Source organism: Salmo trutta, chromosome 18 (genome assembly GCF_901001165.1).
Source record: "Salmo trutta chromosome 18, fSalTru1.1, whole genome shotgun sequence".
Taxonomy (NCBI): Eukaryota; Metazoa; Chordata; class Actinopteri; order Salmoniformes; family Salmonidae; genus Salmo; species Salmo trutta.
In genome coordinates, this window is record NC_042974.1 from 12,385,830 (window position 1) to 12,407,730 (window position 21,901).

The 21,901-nt window shown below is 40.8% G+C and overlaps 1 protein-coding gene across 1 annotated transcript; it reads left to right on the forward strand.

Moving 5' to 3' along the window:
• Window positions 1–4,976: 4,976 nt before the first annotated feature.
• On the forward strand, window positions 4,977–17,088 carry LOC115152840 (p53 apoptosis effector related to PMP-22). The gene is made up of 3 exons (XM_029697707.1): window positions 4,977–5,327; window positions 13,889–14,029; window positions 15,174–17,088. The coding sequence occupies exons 1-3, from the start codon at window positions 5,123–5,125 to the stop codon at window positions 15,383–15,385; spliced, it is 558 nt and encodes a 185-aa protein (XP_029553567.1). The 5' UTR covers window positions 4,977–5,122; the 3' UTR covers window positions 15,386–17,088.
• Window positions 17,089–21,901: the final 4,813 nt, after the last annotated feature.

Below are 21,901 nucleotides of genomic sequence, written 5' to 3' on the forward strand. Positions count from 1 at the left end.
AAAACAAAGGTGTCCAAGCCAGACTCCTGGAAATGAATCCAAGAGCTCTATTTGTGTCATGTGGGGCTCACACATTGAACCTGGTTGTGGCTGATACTGCTAAAAGTTCTGTCGATGCCACACTTTACTTTGACATCTTACACAAACTATATACCTTGTTCTCAGCCTCCACACAGCGATGGACCATCCTGAAAAAACACATGGACATCCCTTTGAAGATGTGGACTGAGACAGGGTGGGAGAGTAAAGATAAGAGTGTCGAGCCACTGAGGTAGCAGGCAGCAGCGGTGAGAGAGGCACTGATTGAGGTGAGGGATCAAACCAAAGACCCTGTGATAAAGACTGAGGCCCAGTCCTTGTCAGAGGTGGGATCATACCGCTTCAGCATCTGTACAGTGGTGTGGTATGACATCTTGAGCCAGATCCAACATGTGAGCAAGCTGATGCAGTCTCCCAGTATGCATGTGGATGTTGCAGTCAGTCTTCTCAGAAAGACAGAGGTCTCAGCAACTACATGGCAACAGGCTTTATGACTGCACAAACGTCAGTCAAGGATATTTGCGAGGGTATGAATGTAGAGGAAGTTCTACAACAAAAAAGGCTGAGGTCCACAAAGCGCCACTTTTCATACAAATCATTTGATGAGCATTTGAGTGATGCACTGAAGAAGCTGGAGGTGACATTTTTCAATGTCGTTGTTGATGCTGCCACCTCAGCCCTACAGGAAAGATTTTCCACATTGGAAAATGTGAGAGAGAAGTTTGGAGTGCTGTCAACCTTCCAAAGTCTCTCGAATGAGGAGTTGACAGAACAATGTGAGGCCCTTATTATGACACTGCACTATAAAGAACACTCAGACTTGGATGGCAGAGAGCTTGCACAGGAACTGAAGAACTTGCCTGACTTGCCATCAAAAACCATGACCCTGCGTGAGCTGCAGTAATTTATACACGAAAGGGAGCTCTCAGAAATATATCCAAATTTGTGGACTGCTCTCAGAATTTGTCTTACTCTTCCAGTGACCGAAGCTGAAGCAGAGGAGCTATTCAGAGCTGAAGCTCATCAAATCCTACCTGAGGTCCACCAGGTCACAGGAACGTCTTAGTGGCCTTGCTGTCATCAGTATTAACCATGCAATTGCTAGGTAGATTTCTTATGATGATGGAATTGATGACTTTGCATCAAGGAAGGCAAGAAAGGTTTAGGGTTTAGATGGCAGTTGTGCAATTTAGTTTGTGTTTGAAAAAAAAAAGTGCAATAGTGTAATAATCAGGTTCTTTTCTCTATAAGTGTGTTACTCTATTTGTGTGCAATTTAGTTTTATCTGTGTTTTCTGTTAGCAATAGGATAATAATTTGATTATCTTATTTGTATTTTTATACTACAATTTGTTTCCATTTGTCTTTGTTACTTCTTTTTGATATTTATGAGTTATTTTTGTATATATTTATATCGTTTTAAATGTTTTGATTATTTATGTGTTGGGGGGTTCATACAAGCTAGAACCGCCAGGTGTCACTCAGAGCCCATCCAGTGAGAAGGTCTATTCACTTTATGGCCTCTGTGTGAGTGATGGAGACAGTGCGCTGCGTAATATGTAACAGAAAAAAACAGAATGTCTACGGTCCAAACACTTTAAAGACACACCCTCGTCCACTTACCCTCGCCTTATGCCCTTGGGGATATCCCAGTCACCATTAAAGGCCGTCCAAATTATTAGCCACGCAAGGGAAGTTTGCAACGTAAGCCCCTCAGCACTCGTTTTTAGTCGAACGTTATTTAGCTAATTAATTTGCTAGCTATCATACAGTAGGCGTATATTAATAATTGTATATTTAATGTAAGTAGAAATGCAATCATAATTGACTGTAGCGCATATAAAGCACCCTCAAATTACCGGTGGCTGAAAACACAATCATCGCGGGATGAACGAGTGACGGATTTCCGACCAAGGGCGGTCCATTTAAAAATCATTACTTCCTCGCGCTGCAAGTGTTTACTCGTCATGAGGGGGCGCTCAAGATAGGGGCATGAGAGGTCGTAGCATTTCTAGCTGAGGAACAATTTTGGGGTTTTCTTACAAAGTTTATACATTTTAGGCTGTAGTTGCAAAAAAGAAAAAAGATTTAGCCATACAATGCAGCTATTTTGAATTGTTTTGTAATTAATCAAGCCATTGAAATTGATTTTTTTTGACGATTTCCAACCAACAAGCTAGCTATGAAAGTTTCAGCGTGTTTAGCTAACATTAGCTAGCTAACATCTTCATATAGCTAGCAGCATGGAGTCAGGACATAACAAAACTGTTGCTGAGATAATGGATGTTGAGATGTCCAAGGAGAAAGAGGAATTGCAGAAACCTATTCATATGCTTGCAGTGTAGAAAAGCGGGGTGAATGTGATTCATATCCGAATACACCAACCAAGGAGCAACTGCCAAAAAGGCTGAGAAGCGAACCATCACTGAGCCAATTACAGGACAACATCGTGCGGGAGATGGATTATGCTGTTGGTAGATGTCAACCACATTCAATTCATTGTTGTGAATACTTATGCTACCAATATCAAGTCAAGTAACTATTTATTTAGATACATTAAGAGCAAAAGAAGTAAAATTAGGTATAATTTTCCATTAGCCAAAGTAATGTGGGGTGGAGATTGTAATACAGTATTACATGATCATCTAGATAGATGGCCTCCTAAGGATAGCAATTCTGATTGTGAGATAAGGAATATATGTCTAAGGTTAGGTGTTCTAGAAATTTGGAGACATAAGATTATGTTTACATGGAGTACCAAAGATATCTATACAATCCGGAATTGATTTCTGGCTGATATGTGAAGATATGGCTGACAAAGTTGATACAGTCTCAATTGAACCAAAGATTTTTAACAGACCACAAAGGGATTTCAATAAAGATAAATATGCTTGGTTTGTCAACAAAAAAAGTTAGTAAAGGTTACTGGAAATTTAACAAGACTTTACTAGACAATTAAGTATTTAAGAAGGAATTATTGATAAATATTGGAACCTTGCGTGTGTTATGAATACATTTGGAACTTACTGGGAACTAATGAAATGTGATATAAGGGTGTTGGCTATTTCAATGGGGAAAGAAATTGCTCGTGCCGCGAGAGAAAGAATATAACATCATAAAGGGAATAAGTGATTATACAACAAAAAAACTGATCGAACTATAAGGAATTACTGGAGCTATCATCACTGCAAATGCAGTTAGTATATCTACGAGGAAAAGGCCCAGGGAGTGTTTGTAGAACCAGAACAGTATTTGGAATCTCTTCCCTAAGTATTTATTTGACTCTGTTGGTGGTTTAGAATTTCTGCTTCGATGGAATTTTGATGTTGATAAAATCCCAGTAAAATTGGCCAAATTCCATAAGCAGGCACCTTTATACATTTACATGTTAGTCATTTAGCAGACACTCTTATCCAGAGTGACTTACAGTAGTGAATGCATACATTTCATACTTATTTTTTTTTTCTGTGCTGGCCCCCCGTGGGAATCGAACCCACAACCCTGGTGTTGCAAACACCATGCTCTACCAACTGAGCTACAGGGAAGGCTGTTTATCTTGGATGTTAGCCTATAAAAATACTTTCTATGGAACAACAAAGATATGCGATTTAAAAATAAGTCTTTTTTTTTTTCATTACTGGTTTAAGAATACAATTATTTTGGTTGGTCAGTTACTGAATGAGGATGGATATCAACTCTCATATGGGGAATTTCTTGCTCATTTTAGAATTCCAATAACCCCAAAAGAATATGCAATTTGGGTGCAGGTAGCCTAGTGGTTAGAGCATTGGACTAGTAACTGGAAGGTTGCAAGATCGAATCCCCGAGCTGACAAGGTACAAATCTGTCGTTCTGCCCCTGAACAAGGCAGTTAACCCACTGTTCCTAGGCCGTCATTGAAAATATGATTTTGTTCTTATCTGACTTGCCTAGTAAAATAAAAAATAGTTTTTGATGCGATTCCAAAGGGGATTATATTTCTTTTAAATTCCTCTGTGGTTGATGTAAGTAACATATATTTTAAATGAAAATATATTCATTGGCAATATTAACATCCTCAAAGATAAACGTAGTAATTAATAAACAGATTAGAAATATTGTTTGTGATACTACATTTCCCTCAGCAAGATGTTTTGGGTCAAATATCTATGGTGATATACAATGGGGGAAAGCTAGGAAAATTCCTAACAAATATTGTCAGTAACAAGGTAAAGGAAGTTTCATTTAAAATGTTACATATAATTTATCCTGTGAAACATGTTTTGCAAAGATTCAAGCTGAAAATTGACTATAATTGGGATTTCTGTGTTTTTTTTTTTTTACCTGTAGTTATAGTAGATTTTTGGGGGATTGACATACAGAACTTTGTTACAAAGAAAATGGGACAGGTTGTACATTAATGGTTTTGATATAATGATTTATTTCAGAAATTCTGACAATGACATATGTAGTATATTTAATTCAACTGCTAGTAATATTAGGTAAAGTTCAAATTGAGAAATGCAAATGGTCTAATTCAAAACCTATTTTTTTCCCTTTTATAAATGAATTTAAACAATATGGCACTACTTTAACAAAAATGAAAAACAAAAGGCAATTAAAACTTGTATTATTAATGATTATGATTTGTTTCTTTAGGATTCCTGGCAATGTAAATAGTTTATGTATGCTTGTTTGCATGTGACTATTCCTTTTATCTGATGATAATTGTAAATAAAATACAAAGAATTAATTAAAAACAGTGTATACTCGTCAGACGTAATGACACGTCATCAGAAGTGTCCACTTAAGGGCTGAGGGGATAGGGTGTGTCTTTTAAGTGTTTGGATTGCGGCCACTGACAATGGGTTGGGCTTGAGATGCTGGTTGGGTTGACTCGCCCATCCGCCAAGCCTGACGAGAATGAGCCTGCAGGCCTTTCCAAGTCATTTAAACAGGTTTAGGCTACTGTGCGCGGATTACGTTTCAAACTAGGGTGGGGCTTTCGGATTTGATCAGTAAAAAAGGTGTCGCCTACAAACCCATAACGGTATTTGGACGCCTGACCGCTTCTATCCGCACTGTCTGGTCTTTCTTTGTCGAACATGTTTCGCTGTGGACTTGCGTATCCAAGATGCAGGTGGATCGTACCACTTCTTTTGCTTTTTGCGATTATATTTGACATTATTGCAATTGCTGCTACTTCGGGATGGGTTGAGGACAAGGACGCAATGTCCCACTACGCAAGTATGTGGAGTCAATGCCGAGGTCGGAATGACATCTGGGAATGCAAATCTCTCATGGAATTCTGTAAGTATCATATTGAAAGAAAATCTATAAAGATTCACATAACAGCCCTAATCATAGTGACAAGGAAAATGACACTATATATTAATTATTTGGCAATATAGCCTACTGTACTATAGTGTATTTATTCAGAATTTGATTTGGAGACTGCTATTTGTGGAACGTTCCAACAGGAATCTGTTCCAAAGTACAAGGTTTGCCAACAAACAACGCATACAAAGTAGCATGATCAGTTCAACTAGCTGCCGAAAAACGTAATTAAATAACCCACTCCCTACAACGTTGTATGCGTTTGTTGGCAACCTTGTTATTTCTGAAGTTTTTGGAACAGATTCCTGTTGGAACGTTCCACAAATTATACCCACCCCCTGATCAAGATCATAATAACTAATATTCAGCCTACACAGTACAAAAGGTATTCTGCAGAGACATTTCATTAGTTGTATATTGTTTGTTGGGCAAGTGCATGGGCCTACTTCATGAACAACCTATTTCTTTACTTCGGTCCACAATTCCTTTTACTTAAGTCAGCCCTCAACAAGCAAAGGAATGCTCTCCTGGGAGTTTTTCAATGGCAAAGTGGCAGCCAGTCATAGTAAACTTCGATCAACACTTTATTTTCCCTGTTTCCCATTGTCTTTACCCCCTGTTTGTTGGTGTTTTCCTGCACATTTTACAGCTACTATAACATCTCAACTCATGGTAATCAGAAAACATTTCTGATCAAGTACATATCCACTCAGATCCTTTCTCATACTAAATTAAAATGTTGGCTGCTTTAGATATATTGTAAGAATAGAAATCAAACGTCAGAGGCTGCGTCAACTTTTTAACATGCAACCAATGTTCCAATTCCTAACAATAGTATATAATAGAACAAAATATAATAGAGAATTGCCTTTGAATATTGGTATTAACAGGCAGGATGGATTCATATCAAGTTGCTTTCTCAGTCATGTTCTCAGGGCTATTTTTAGACGTGTGATGAGTGCCCCTACCAAGCTGGAGAGGTCCTGCTACAAACCGCTGCCTGACAATCTGTGGCGAGAAAAGATTGAGAAAATACCTCTGTCTTCACAGGACGCTGGTGAAAAATATCCATGTCTGGTACATTCGGAACATATGCTATTACTCAGAACTCAGGATGTACTGCTGCAGTCAGTCAGTCAGTTAGGACAGCTGTGTTGCTCTCAGTAAACAACATTGTTGATGTTATAAGGAGAGGAAAAGACAGTTACACTTATCCCAGTGTCCTTGCTCAGTCAGTGGGTTACTTATCCCAGTGTCCTTGCTCAGTCAGTGGGTTACTTATCCCAGTGTCCTTGCTCAGTCAGTGGGTTACTTATCCCAGTGTCCTTGCTCAGTCAGTGGGTTACTTACCCCAGTGTCCTTGCTCAGTCAGTGGGTTACTTACCCCAGTGTCCTTGCTCAGTCAGTGGGTTACTTACCCCAGTGTCCTTGCTCAGTCAGTGGGTTACTTACCCCAGTGTCCTTGCTCAGTCAGTGGGTTACTTACCCCAGTGTCCTTGCTCAGTCAGTGGGTTACTTACCCCAGTGTCCTTGCTCAGTCAGTGGGTTACTTACCCCAGTGTCCTTGCTCAGTCAGTGGGTTACTTACCCCAGTGTCCTTGCTCAGTCAGTGGGTTACTTACCCCAGTGTCCTTGCTCAGTCAGTGGGTTACTTACCCCAGTGTCCTTGCTCAGTCAGTGGGTTACTTACCCCAGTGTCCTTGCTCAGTCAGTGGGTTACTTACCCCAGTGTCCTTGCTCAGTCAGTGGGTTACTTACCCCAGTGTCCTTGCTCAGTCAGTGGGTTACTTACCCCAGTGTCCTTGCTCAGTCAGTGGGTTACTTACCCCAGTGTCCTTGCTCAGTCAGTGGGTTACTTACCCCAGTGTCCTTGCTCAGTCAGTGGGTTACTTACCCCAGTGTCCTTGCTCAGTCAGTGGGTTACTTACACAAATGCAACAATTCATTTACCCTAAACTGTGGGATTGCATAGCCCAGTAGTGAACAAAGCAGGCAGGTGGAATTGGTTAGTTTATAACTAGTCAGATAATACAAATCAAGGAGAATGATATATTCTGTTTTATTATGCGGTGTATGTGGAGTCAGTGCTGCTGGTCCAAGGTTAACAATGTTTGGGTGAGTGCAGTTGGCTGTAATGTCGCTATCTGACTGGTGCCATCAAGATGAACTAGTATTGACGTATTACCACTGGAATCAAATCAAATCAAATTTATTATGGAACACAACTTTGTTGTGATTAATCAACCTCAGCCGGATGTTGTCCATTCCAAGGGCCACTTCCTGTCCCTTCCTGGGTGGGAAGATGGCATGGATGGATTCTCTGCAATTAGTGGTGTCATGTTGCATGGATGATGTTATGGGATTTGTTTTTCACAATCAAACCCGTGTGAACATTTTACATTTTCTCTGTATATTGTGTAATAACACAGTAATTACTCTTGTATCAACATTGTTTTAATATTGTCAGACTAATTTATTAATCACTCAATAATAGGAATTGCTTAATGGGGTTGAGCGTTTTTGTGTGATTATTAGGCTATGTAAAGTTTTTTTTGCCAAATCAATGTGATAGAGCCTACCTAAAACTGCAAGCATACCTCTTAGCTTGGAGTCACATAATGAACTTGCTCATTTAAAATGCACAGTGCATGAATGAAATCAACAATACTCAAACGTGTACCTGACCAAAACAGTGCCAAAATCAATGATAGAATCAGTAATTAATCGCTGTAGACGACGACTCAACTGATTCAATCGATTTAAGTTCAGACCCATACTTTTTCAAATTAACAACATTGGTTTGCCATTGGTTGTTTATTTTGAACTTGATTAGGAAAGACACAAGACAGATATTCCCCTTCTGGAGAGTATTTAGACTCAGGCGTATTTGTGAGCTATCTTCGGCCCTGTGAGCTGTCCACATCACACTGTTTGAATTAGATTAAAGTACTCACACTAGCATTTTAAAGAGATCCTTCACTAGCATTTTAAAGAGATCCTTCACTAGCATTTTAAAGAGATCCTTTGCAACAGTCAAACAACTAACAGTCGGTTACTAATACACTAAAACTGTTCTCGACCATGGACTTGAGATCCAGAGAAGCACATCATTTTGAGTGTGAGAATATCTACATTTTCTGAACACAAGGGACATTATCTTTTCTAACGCCACCTCTCTGTACATCTGTTTAATGTTTAAGTGATACTCTACTGTATGGTTTAGTACACACAAAGTTAAACTTGTTAGACGAGGATCCCGTTGTCTGTTAGAGGCAAGTGAAGGCATGACTGCAGTGCCTGAAGCTCAGGCGTAGGCTGCCTGCCATTTAATCCTGATGGTAGACAGAGAGTGAATAATTTAAGGTGTGAGCTCTGCATTTGTGTGCAACAGATGTCAGTTAATAACCTACCACCAGTAATGTGTGTTGAAATACGATGCCGTTGTGATAGTGTAGAACAAAGGTTTGCTCCGCATTGCTTTGTGTTGCGGCATGACAATGTACTACCTTCCTTACCTAATACAGGTGTAAATATTAGACTATAAATTGGGCCTTCCTCTATTATACTTATGCTAAATAGTTTATTCTATTCTACTGACATTTGCTTTTTGTTCATGTTCTTATATTTTCTTATTTGTTATTGTTGCTTTGTCCAGCATGAACCTGCCAGTAACCATGTGTTTCATGTACATACGACTCTAATAAAACTTGGAACTTGAAACTACTGCAAGCGAGGGTACTTCCTGCAACATTGTGCAAGCACATTGCTGGTTTCTTTAACATTCAAGAGAAGGAGATCAAACCAGACCCCTAAATAGCTATCAGTCTCTCATTCACAACCTAATCTGATTGGGGGACAAATCTTTCATTTGTGAGAATTTCTTATTGCAGAATTCCATGGACAATGTGTTTTAAACGTAGTGGATGCATAATTACAACTTTTCTTTAAATCAGTTCTTGTTTTTTGGTGACCTCCTGGCCCTGTAATTGTTATTGTTGGGTGTGGTAGGATGTTTATTTTTTTTAATTGTTTTTGTTAAATACATATCTAATTTACATAAATATTCACACCCCTGAGTCAATACATGTTAGAATCACATTTATTCAAGTTAAGTTTCAATGTTATAAGTACAGTGAAATGCATTTCTTACAAACTCAAAACCCAACCAGTAATTAGTAATCAATAACAATGTATTACTAGATGAAAAAAAGAAAAGAGAAATAATAATAAAAAATATGAAATACACTAAGAATAGCATACTATAAACAGGAAATATTTAACAAGTTAGTTCCAATACCATATTTACATGTGCAGGGATACTGGAGTGATATGTATAAGGGTAAGGTGACTAGGCAACAGAATATAAGATAAATAGTAGCACAGTTTGTATGTGAGTGGGCGTGCGGGTATGTAGAGTCACTATAAATGTGTGTGAGTGATCAGGTGATGGATGGAGTGAGTGTGTGTGTGTTGGAGTGACAGTGTCTGTGCATAGAGAGCAAATACTGAAATAAAAGGTCAATAAACATACAAGGTAAACTCGGTCCGTGCAGCTATTTTGTTAGCTATTTATCAGTCTTATTGCTTGGGGATAGATGCTGTTCAAGCGCCTGTTGGTGTCAGATTTCTGGGTAAGTCTCTAAGAATGCAAATGCATGCTTTTCAACCGCTCGCTGCCCGCACCCGCCCGCCCGACTAGCATCCCTACTCTGGACGGTTCTGACTTAGAATATGTGGACAACTACAAATCCTAGGTGTCTGGTTAGACTGTAAACTCTCCTTCCAGACTCATATTAAACATCTTCAATCCAAAATTAAATCTAGAATCGGCTTCCTATTTCGCAACAAAGCCTCTTTCACTCATGCTGCCAAACATACCCTCGTAAAACTGACTATCCTACCGATCCTCGACTTCGGCCATGTCATTTACAAAATAGCCTTCAACACTCTACTCAGCAAATTGGATGCGGTCTATCACAGTGCCATCTGTTTTGTCACCAAAGCCCCATATACTACCCACCACTGCGACCTGTACGCTCTCGTTGGCTGGCCCTCGCTTCCTATTCTTTGCCAAACCCACTCGCTCCAGGTCATCTACAAGTCATTGCTAGGTAAAGCCCCGCCTTATCTCAGCTCACTGATCACCATAGCAACACCCACCCGTAGCATGCGCACCAGCAGGTATATTTCACTGGTCACCCCCAAAGCCAATTCCTCTTTTGGCTGCCTTTCCTTCCAGTTCTCTGCTGCCAATGACTGTAACGAATTGCAAAAATCACTGAAGCTGGAGACTCATATCTCCCTCACTAACTTTAAGCATCAGCTGACAGAGCAGCTTACCGATCACTGTACCTGTACACAGCCCATCTGTAAATAGCCCACCCAACTACCTTATCCACATATAATTTATTTTTGCTCTTTTGCACCCCAGTATCTCTACTTGCACATCATCATCTGCATGTCTATCACTCCAGTGTTAATAGTAACTTGTAATTATTTTGCCACTATTGCCTATTTATTGCCTTACCTCCCTAATCTTACTACATTTGCACACACTGCACATGGATTTTTCTATTGTGTTATTGACTGTACATTTGTTTATTTCATGTGTAACTCTGTTGTTTTTGTCGCACTGCTTTGCTTTAACTTGGCCAGGTCGCAGTTGTAAATGAGAACTTGTTCATAACTGGCCTACTTGGTTAGATAATGGTGAAATAAAACCATTTAAAAAATTTAATTTTTTTAAAAAAAGAACTTTACACACCTGGATTGCACATTATTCTTTTTAATATTCTTCAAGTTCTGTCAAGTTGGTTGTTGATCTTTGCTAGACAGACATTTTTCAAGTCTTGCCATGTATCTTCAGGATGATTTCATGTCAAAACTCTATCTAGGCCACTCAGGAACATTCAATGTCATCTTGGAAAGCAACTCCAGTGAATATTTGGCCTTGTGTTTTAGGTTATTGTCCTGCTGAAAGGTGAATTTGACACACAGTGTACAGTCGTGGCCAAAAGTTTTGAGAATGACACTTATTCATTTTCACAAAGTCTGCTGCCTCAGTGTCTTTAGAAATTTTTGTCAGATGTTACTATGGAATACTGAAGTATAATTACAAGCATTTCATAAGTGTCAAACGCTTTTATTAACAGTTACATGAAGTTGATGCAAAGAGTCAATATTTGCAGTGTTGACTCTTCTTTTTCAAGACCTCTGCTATCTTCCCTGGCATGCTGTCAATTTAACTTCTGGGCCACTTCTGACTGATTGCAGCCCATTCTTGCATAATCAATGCTTGGAGTTTGTCAGAATGTGTGGGTTTATGTTTGTCCACCCGCCTCTTGAGGATTGACCACAAGTTCTCAATGGGATTAAGGTCTGGGGAGTTTCCTGGCCATGGACCCAAAATATTAATGTTTTGTTCTCCGAGCCACGTAGTTATCACTTTTGCCTTATGGCAAGGTGCTCCATCATGCTGGAAAAGGCATTGTTCGTCACCAAACTGTTCCTGGATGGTTGGGCGAAGTTGCTCTCGGAGGATGTGTTGGTACCATTCTTTATTCATGGCTGTGTTCTTAGGCAAAATTGTGAGTGAGCCCACTCCCTTGACTGAGAAGCACATGAATGGTCTCAGGATGCTTTACTGTTGGCATGACACAGGACTAATGGTAGTACTCACCTTGTCTTCTCCGGACAAGCTTTTTTCCGGATGCCCCAAACAATCAGAAAGGGGATTCATCAGAGAAAATGACTTCACCCCAGTCCTCAGCAGTCCAATCCCTGTACCTTTTGCAGAATATCAGTCTGTCCCTGATGTTTTTCCTGGAGAGAAGTGGCTTCTTTGCTGTCCTTCTTGACACCAGGCCATCCTCCAAAATTCTTTGCCTCACTGTGCGTGCAGATGCACTCACACCTGCCTGCTGCCATTCCTGAGCAAGCTCTGTACTGGTGGTGCCCCGATCCCGCAGCTGAATCAACTTTAGGAGACGGTCCTGGCGCTTGCTTGATGATCCGATAAATGGTTGATTTAGGTGCAATCTTACTGGCAGCAATATCCTTGCCTGTGAAGCCCTTTTTGTGCAAAGCAATGATGACGGCATGTGTTTCCTTGCAGGTAACCATGGTTGAAAGAGGAAGAACAATGATTCCAACCACCACCCTCCTTTTGAAGCTTCCAGTCTGTTATTTGAACTCAATCAGCATGACAGAGTGATCTCCAGCCTTGTCCTTGTCAACACTCACACCTGTGTTAATGAGAGAATCACTGACATGATGTCAGCTGGTCCTTTTGTGGCAGGGCTGAAATGCAGTGGAAGTGTTTTTTGGGATTCAGTTCATTTGCATGGCAAAGAGGGACTTTGCAATTAATTGCAATTCATCTGATCACTCTTCATAACATTCTGGCGTATATGCAAATTGCCATCATACAAACTGAGGCAGCAGACTTTGTGAAAATTATTATTTGTGTCATTTTCAAAACTTTTGGCCACGACTGTATGTTGGAAGGCAGACTAAACCAGGTTTTCCTCTAGGATTTTGCCTGTGCTTAGCACTATTCCATTTCTTTTTATCCGTAAAAACACTCCCTGGTCCTTGCAGATTACAAGCATACCCATAACATGATGCAGCGACCACCATGCTTGAAAATATAAAGTGGTACTCCGTGATGTGTTGGATTTGCCCCAAAACGTAACGCTTTGTATTCAGGACATAAAGTTAATTTGTTTGGCACTTTTTTTTTTTTTTTTACAGTTTACAGTAGTGCCTTATTGCAAACAGGATGCATGTTTTGGAATATTTGTGTTCTGTACAGGCTTCCTTGTTTTCACTTTGTCATTTAGGTTAGTTTGTGGAATAATAACAATGTTGTTGATCCATCAGTTTTCTCTTATCACAACGATTGAACTCTGTAATTGTTTAAAAGTCACCATTGGCCTCACGGTAAAATCCCTGAGCGGTTTCCTCCCTCTCCGGCAACTGAGTTAGGAAGGACACCTTGTTCTTTGTAGTGACTTGGTGTATTGATACACCATCCAAAGTGTAAGTAATAACTTCACCATGCTCCAAGGGATATTCAATGTCTGCTTTTTACATTTTTACCCATCTCCCTGTTCTTTGTGGTTGAATCTGTGTTTGAAATTCACTGCTCGACTGAGGGACCTTACAATTATCTGTATGTGTGGTGTACAGAGATGAGGTAGTCATTCAAAAACACTATTATTGCCATTCAACTTATTATGTGACTTGTTAAGCACACTTTTACTCCTGAACTTATTTAGACTTGCCATAACAAAGGGGTTGAATACTTATTGACTCAAGACATTTAAACCTTTCATTTGTAATGAATTTGTGAAAATGTCTTAACAGAATTCCACTTTGACAAAATGGGGTATTGTGTGTAGGCCAGTGACACAAAATCTCAATTTAAATTCATTTTAAATTCATGCTGTAAAACAACTATGTGAAAAAAGTCAAGGGGTGTGACTACTTTCTGAAGGCACTGTACTAAACATTGCTTGTTGATGTGTTTTCAGCTTGGGCCCAGGCTGTGGCAGCTCTTATGATCATCGGCCTCATCATCCTCATCATCGCCTTCATCATCTCCTGTATCGCTCTCTGCTGCACCCTCAACATCAGCCTTCTGCCTGTCATCGGGGCCCTGCTCTTCATCACTGGTAAGAAACACAACACCTTTCTGTTCTTCTTGGGGCGGTTTCCTGGATTAATTTTACTCCTGGACTAAAAAGCAATCTCCATTGAAAATGCTTTTTAGCCCAATATTAGGCGTAATCTGTGTCAGGGAAACCACTCCCTTATGTTTTTGTACTTCCAGTGTCTGAGCTAATGGAGGAGAAGTTAGTTAGTGAAGACATAGTGAAATATTAACAACAGGATTTCCTTTTTTGTTAATTTGGCCTGCCTCAAAATGTATTGCTCCAAAACGCAAACTACAATTACTCTCATACTTTAGTGCTTCCTATGCTCCTCCACGTTCCGAGGGGGCTCAAGTAGCATGGCAGCCATAGCTACTGTGGAGTCGGCGAGTCCTAAAGCTAGTCTTCTTATTTGAACCGTTGCCAACGAGGAGAGGGAGTGGGAGTTGTTTGTGTCCCTACTCTGCTCTGAGGTTCAAGGAAGGGCTGAGAGAATGTTCTGCATCTGGCTGAATCACAGCACTGATAGTGAGATCATAGGAACACTCCCCCTCCTTGCAACTGCCCATGCCCCCCCCTTCTGCAGCTGCCACCCTAGTGTGAAACCTGATAGCCCAGCCCAGCCCGGCCTATGCCTAGGGGAAAAGAGAGGCTACACAGTCACTCAGAATTACCCTGAAACTGTGTCAGACATAGCTGAGTCATAGAGGTGTCTGACTATAAAGCTGCCATCTTCTCATGGGAATGTTTTCCCAGTGTTTAGAGTGTAGTAAATAAGTATTAGTATTTAGTACTAGTTCTGCCGGTATCACCAGTATGTATGGATGTAAAGTAGTAACAGTAGTAATCATCACTATGTGATCCATTGTTTGATCCCACTTTGTGATTCGCCATCCATACAGTGAATGTGTAAAATATCAACTTTACCTCACAGTACATCCACTTTATTATCCACTTTCTAATCTAGTTATCCACCTTCTAATCTAAATGACACATGCTCTAACTTGTTGTTATGTCTAAGCCCTAGAGATTTAAGTTCACACACCCTCACGCTAGTTTTGGTAGACTCTCACTTATGTGTCACTGTTCCACAGAGTCAGCCTCCTCCCCTGTTTGGAATGATCCAGCACTGACAAATCTCTGTTCTGCCTGTTTCTCACCACAGTGGTCATTCAGTTCATCGCCCTCATCATCTACCCAGTCAAGTTCAATGACCTGATCTTCGAGGGCCACTACAACTACACCTGGGCCTACGGCTTCGGCTGGGGGGCCACCATCCTCTGCATCGGCTGTGGGATCCTCTTCTGCTGCCTACCTCGCTACGAGGACGAGCTCACGGGCCTCGCCAAGACCAAATACATCTATACCTTAGCTTAGAGGAACCACGGACACCCCCAGGCTACATCTCAATAGTCTGAAATGACTTCCCTTCTCATCTCCTTCCCTCCTCATCTCCTTTCCTTCCCTTTATCTTCTCCTTCCCTTCTCCTCATTTCCTCTTCTCTTCATCTCCTTCCCTTCATCTGCACTGAGGAAAACAACACAGGACAGTGAAAGCAATATAGTAGTCACCTACCAGGAATTTACTTTCACCTGCTCAGGTTCTTTCAAATCAGCCAGATGAAGGAAAGGAAGCCCACTTTAGACTATTAAGATGCAGCCCCAGGCGGACAGAAGCACCTCTGCCACCACAGAGGACACTGACACTTAGACATATCATTGGAGGTCACTTTTGTCATTTCTAACAACGCTGAATGCCCTCTCCGTTGGAAGGATCCCATAGATGTGCCCTATTTCCGACCCTATACTGATCCCTATATTGATTTGAGTGGTCCACATGTTACCAAGGGAGGTTGCCAGGTATGGCTATTCCAGAGGCTTTTTTCTATCACCTTTGATGTTTTTCCACATTTGATGTTTGTGTAGAGTAGTTGAAATGACTCAGATGCAATATTGCAGATTATACATAAAATTTGCATAAACCGCCATAACCTTATCCTTAAATTAGTTCAATGCAAAATCACAGAAGTGCACTTAATATCAACAGTAAGGACTCCATCCAAGAGTTGATGGATAATGTCAAGTGTTCTAACCAGCTGAGTTAGAGGGCGTATGCCCCACACACAAAGCTAATGTATTTGACTGCAGGATTGTTGGATGTTTTAAGATTTTCAAAAATCTATTCACTTTAATCCAAATTTGAATGGTTCAGGTCATTTACTGGCTAAACTGAATTGTAAGTACAGTAGAGAAAATGTAAACATGAATGTATGGTGCAAGGAAAGAGGCAAATGTTGATTTTGCTTTTATTCAATTAGTTTAAGAATTCTGTTTCTAGTCATTGTATTATGCTGTCCTTTTTTTACATTTAAGTTTTCTTACTCCAACAAGGACAATGTTCTTGATTGGCTATGATTGGGTATGACAATGGGTATTGCTGGACAGTGTTCTTGATTGGGTATGACAATGGGTATTGCTGGATTGTTGTGAAAACTAAAACACAAATAAAGGAGAAATACACATTTGGGCTGGATTCAATCTGTAGTGCCGAAGTGTTATAGCGTGATTGAACTTTAAAAGCAATGTTTCCGTGTTCGCGGAGACTGCATTCACGGAAAAAGTAGCATATCATATGTCGGCTCAATCAAAAATCACTTAAATTTCAACCGCGCTACAACGCTGATATTTGGCACTGCAGATTGAATGTCCATTCCATGTGCTGATAATGGTAGCCAACATGAAGCACCCAACCACAAACTTTTACATATACAGTTCATTCAGCATTTGACTTATAAATGTTTGCAAGACAATGTAGCATCTTTCAACAGCATCAGGTGATGAGTCTGCTACAGAAGACTAGTAGTGTCATGTCATACTCGGATGTGCCTTCATTTTTCATAATTGCAAAATGTGTGGTTGACATTGAATGGGACTTTCTATGGACTCAATTCCATTTCAACTGAAATATGACAAGGTCAAATCGATATTCTGGTGATAATCTTTTGGGTTTATTTAGTCCTTTAAATACACAACTTTCAGCAGTGTCTTTTTATGCAATAAAGAGTTTTTTTTTCCATCAAGTTATATCTTCAGACCGTGTTTGCGTGTGTCTCCATGGCTGTGTGTGTGCATGTGTTGGTGAGGGAACTCTGTAGTCTTACTGTTAAGTAACAATAGTAGAACACACAATTGCAACACAGGTAATATTTTCTAAATGTAGTTGTACATCAGCAGTTTTTCTCTTATGTCAGTCACTGACAGTCACTTAATTAGCATGTCGGCTAACAATTTAGTATTTAGTATCTAAACTTGTTTAGTATCTAAACTTGCAAGGCACGTGCCCGGGATCAGGGGCCCTGACCTTCAGGTGGCCTCCATTGATTTAAAAAAAAAAAAAAATTATAGTCACTCTCACTCAGATATCATTAACATGGCATAATTCATGACAAACTGTGTAGAATTGTGTGGAATTTGTTATAAAACTGCAAAATGTTCTCTCCACCCCATGGCAAAATGTGTAGAATTCCAGAAAACTTGCTTTAAATCTTCAAATACTTTCCACCCCATGGCAAAATGGGTAGAAATGTACTTTTAAATATACTTAAACAATTCTCTCCACCATCAACAGGGGGGCAACTAAAATGTTTTGCCCACAAGGTGTGCGGCCCCCCAACCAAATCTCACTTGGGGCCCAAAAAAGGCCCTGTGTGTGTGTGTGTGTGTGTGTGTGTGTGTTAATAAAAAAAAAAATAGCACAATTGAATGTTTTGCACAGGTAGGTCACTCAAGACTGACTTTAAAATTAGATGTCATTCCGTGTCCTGAGGATGTCGGGAAACGCATTCAAAACCAGCCACTAGGGTCAACATTGAGCGCTATTACCATCAAGTAGGCTTAATTTTTAAGGCTTTATCTCACCAACTGTGTTGTGCTCTTTTTGTCCAAATTCTAAAAAAATACAGATACCAATTTTGATGCACTAAACCGTTCACACCAAGTCCAATGCACTTTTCCCAAAAATGTGCATAATGTCATCAATGCTGCTGCAACCATTCTTACAGGCTATATATTGTTCAAAGTGGCTAGAGAGGATGCAGTTTAATTTTTTTTATTTCACCTTTATTTAACCAGGTAGGCTAGTTGAGAACAAGTCCTCATTTACAACTACGACCTGGCCAAGAATAGAGCAAAGCATTTCGACACATACAACAACACAGAGTTACACATGGAATAAACAACCATACAGTCAATAATACAGTACAAAAAGTCTATATACAGTGTGTGCAAATGAGGTAAGATAAGGGAGGTAAGGCAATAAATAGGCCATGGTGGCGAAGTAATTACAATATACCAATTAAACATTGGAGTGATTGATGTGCAGAAGATGAATGTGCAAGTAGAGATACTGGGGTGCAAAGGAGCAAGATAAATAAATACAGTATGGGGATGAGGTAGTTGGATGGGCTATTTACAGATGGGCTATGTACAGGTGCAGTGATCTGTGAGCTGCTCTGACAGCTGGTGCTTAAAGTTAGTGAGGGAGATATGAGTCTCCAGCTTCAGTGATTTTTGCAGTTCATTCCAGTCATTGGCAGCAGAGAACTGGAAGGAAAGGCGGCCAAAGTAGGAATTGGCTTTGGGGGTAACTAGTGAGATATACCTGCTGGAGCGCGTGCTACGGGTGGGTGCTGCTATGGTGACCAGTGAGCTGAGATAAGGCGGGGCTTTACCTAGCAGAGACTTGTAGATGACCTGCATCCAGTGGGTTTGGTGACGAGTATGACGCGAGGGCCAGCCAACGAGAGCGTACAGGTCGCAGTGGTGGGTAGTATATGGGGCTTTGGTGACAAAACAGATGGCATTGTGATAGACTGCATCCAATTTGTTGAGTAGAGTATTGGAGGCTATTTTGTAAATGACATCGCTGAAGTCGAGGATCTGTAGGATGGTCAGTTTTATGAGGGTATGTTTGGCAGCATGAGTGAAAGAGTCTTTGTTGCGAAATAGGTAGCCGATTCTAGATTTAATTTTGGATTGGAGATGCTTAATGTGAGTCTGGAAGGAGAGTTTACAGTCTAACCAGACACCTAGGTATTTGTAGTTGTATGGGAAAGTTGTATGACATTGAAGCTCGTCTGGAGGTTAGTTAACACAGTGTCTAAAGAAGAGCCAGAATTATACAGAATTGTGTCTTCTGCATAGAGGTGGATCAGAGAATCACCAGCAGCAAGAGCGACATCATTGATGTATACAGAGAAGAGAGTCAGACCGAGAATTGAACCCTGTGGCACCCCCATAGAGACTGCCAGAGGTCCGGACAACAGGCCCTTCGATTTGACACACTGAACTCTATCAGAGAAGTAGTTGGTGAACCAGGCTAGGCAGTCATTTGAGAAACCAAGGCTGTTTACTCTGCCGATAAGAATGTGATGATTGACAGAGTCGAAAGCCTTGGCTAGGTCGATGAATACGGCTGCACAGTAATGTCTCTTATCGATGGCGGTTATGATATCGTTTAGGACCTTGAGCGTGGCTGAGGTGCATCCATGACCAGCTCTGAAACCAGATTGCATTGCGGAGAAGGTACGGTGGGATTCGAAATGGTTGGTAATCTGTTTGTTAACTTGGCTTTCGAAGACCTTAGAAAGACAGGGTAGGATAGATATAGATATGTAGCAGTTTGGGTCTAGAGTGTCTCCCCCTTTGAAGAGGGGAATGATCGCGGCAGCTTTCCAATCTTTGGGAATCTCAGACAATACGAAAGAGAGGTTGAACAGGCTAGTAATAGGGGTTGCAACAATTTCGACAGATAATTTTAAAAAGAGAGGGTCCAGATTGTCTAGCCCGGCTGATTTGTAGGGGTCCAGATTTTACAGCTCTTTCAGAACGTCATCTATCTGGATTTGGGTAAAGGAGAAAAGGGGGAGGCTTGGGTGAGTTGCTGTGGGGGGAGTCGGGCAGTTGACCGGGGCAGGGGTAGCCAGGTGGAAAGCATGGCCAGCCGTAGAAAAATGCTTATTGAAATTCTCAATTATAGTGGATTTATCGGTGGGGACAGTGTTTCCTAGCTTCAGTGCAGTGGGCAGCTGGGAGGAGGTGCTCTTATTTTCCATTGACTTTACAGTGTCCCAGAACTGTTTTGAGTTTGTGCTACAGGATGCACATTTCTGTTTGAAAAAGCTAGCCTTTGCTTTCCTAACTGCCTGTGTATATTGGTTCCTAACTGCCCTGAAAAGTTGCATATCACGGGGCTATTCGATGCTAATGCAGTACGCCACAGGATGCTTTTGTGCTGGTCAAGGGCAGTCAGGTCTGGAGTGGACCAAGGGCTATATCTGTTCCTGGTTCTACATTTTTGAATGGAGCATGCTTATTTAAGATGGTGAGGAAGGAACTTTTAAAGAATAACCAGGCATCCTCTACTGACGGGATGAGGTCAGTATCATTCCAGGATACCCCGGCCAGGTCCATTAGAAAGGCCTGCTCGCTGAAATGTTTTAGGGAGCGTTTTACAGTGATGAGGGGTGGTCGTTTGACCGCAGACCTATTACGAATGCAGGCAATGAGGCAGTGATCGCTGAGATCTTGGTTGAAAACAGCAGAGGTGTATTTAGAGGGCAAGTTAGTTAGGATGACATCTATGAGGGTGCCCATGTTCACGGATTTGGGGTTGTACCTGGTAGGCTCATTGATAATTTGTGTGAGATTGAGGGCATCAGGCTTAGATTGTAGGATGTTAAGCATGTTCCAGTTTAGGTCACCTAGCAGCAAGAGCTCTTAAGATAGATGGTGGGCAATCAATTCACATATGGTGTCCAGGGCACAGCTGGGGGAAGAGGGTGCTCTATAGCAAGCGGCAACGGTGAGAGACTTGTTTCTGGAAAGGTGGATTTTTAAAAGTAGAAGCTCGAATTGTTTGGGTACAGACCTGGATAGTAAGACAGAGCTCTGCAGGCTAACTCTGCAGTAGATTGCAACTCCGCCCCCTTTGGCAGTTCTATCTTGTCAAAAAATGTTATAGTTAGGGATGGAAATTTCAGGGTTTTTGGTGGTCTTCCTATGCCAGGATTCAGACACGGCTAGGACATCCAGGTTGGCAGAGTGTGCTAAAGCAGTGAATGAAACAAATTTAGGGAGGAGGCTTCTAATGTTAACATGCATGAAACCAAGGCTTTTACGGTTACAGAAGTCAACAAATGAGAGCATCTGCGGAATAGGAGAGATAATCATATACTACTGGAAAAATAATATGCTACTTAAAATATTAGGATATAGGCTATTCATTCTATAGGATGAATCATGAAAGGAGCTTGGCTACATTTAATTCAGTTGCACCCCATTTAATAAGAGAGGAAACTCAAAACTGTCTCCTGTCCTCATTCCTCCTGTCCGCACATACGCTGACCCTACAACAAGACAAGGTTTTCTTTCTATCTGATTTAAGAGATGAAGTCCAGACAGGCTTATTTTAGGAGACTTTCTGAATGGACATAGAGAATTAGTGAACTCGTACCCGCCCACCCACCTGAAAGGACCCATCAATCAAAGCTGCACTCAACGCATCTCACTCAGACACAGAAGCAAATGACATTTCTCCTTCCCGAAAATGTTTTAAAAACCTTGCCTTTTTCTGTAGGATATCAAAAACGAGTCTACATCATAGGATAATGCTGAATCAATGTAGCCTATCATAAAAGGATGAGGAAAGTTTTAAGGGGGAGATATAGCCTAGAGACAGGTGTGATATAGGCTATGAAGATGAAATGAGAAAATATAAACACATGCATGTAACCTGTCCATAGCCTAATGAGTGAACAATGGGTGGTTATGTGCACACTACATTTTATCGCACAGGTGGTCTAGGCCTAGATTCACTTTAGCAGGCCTATAATA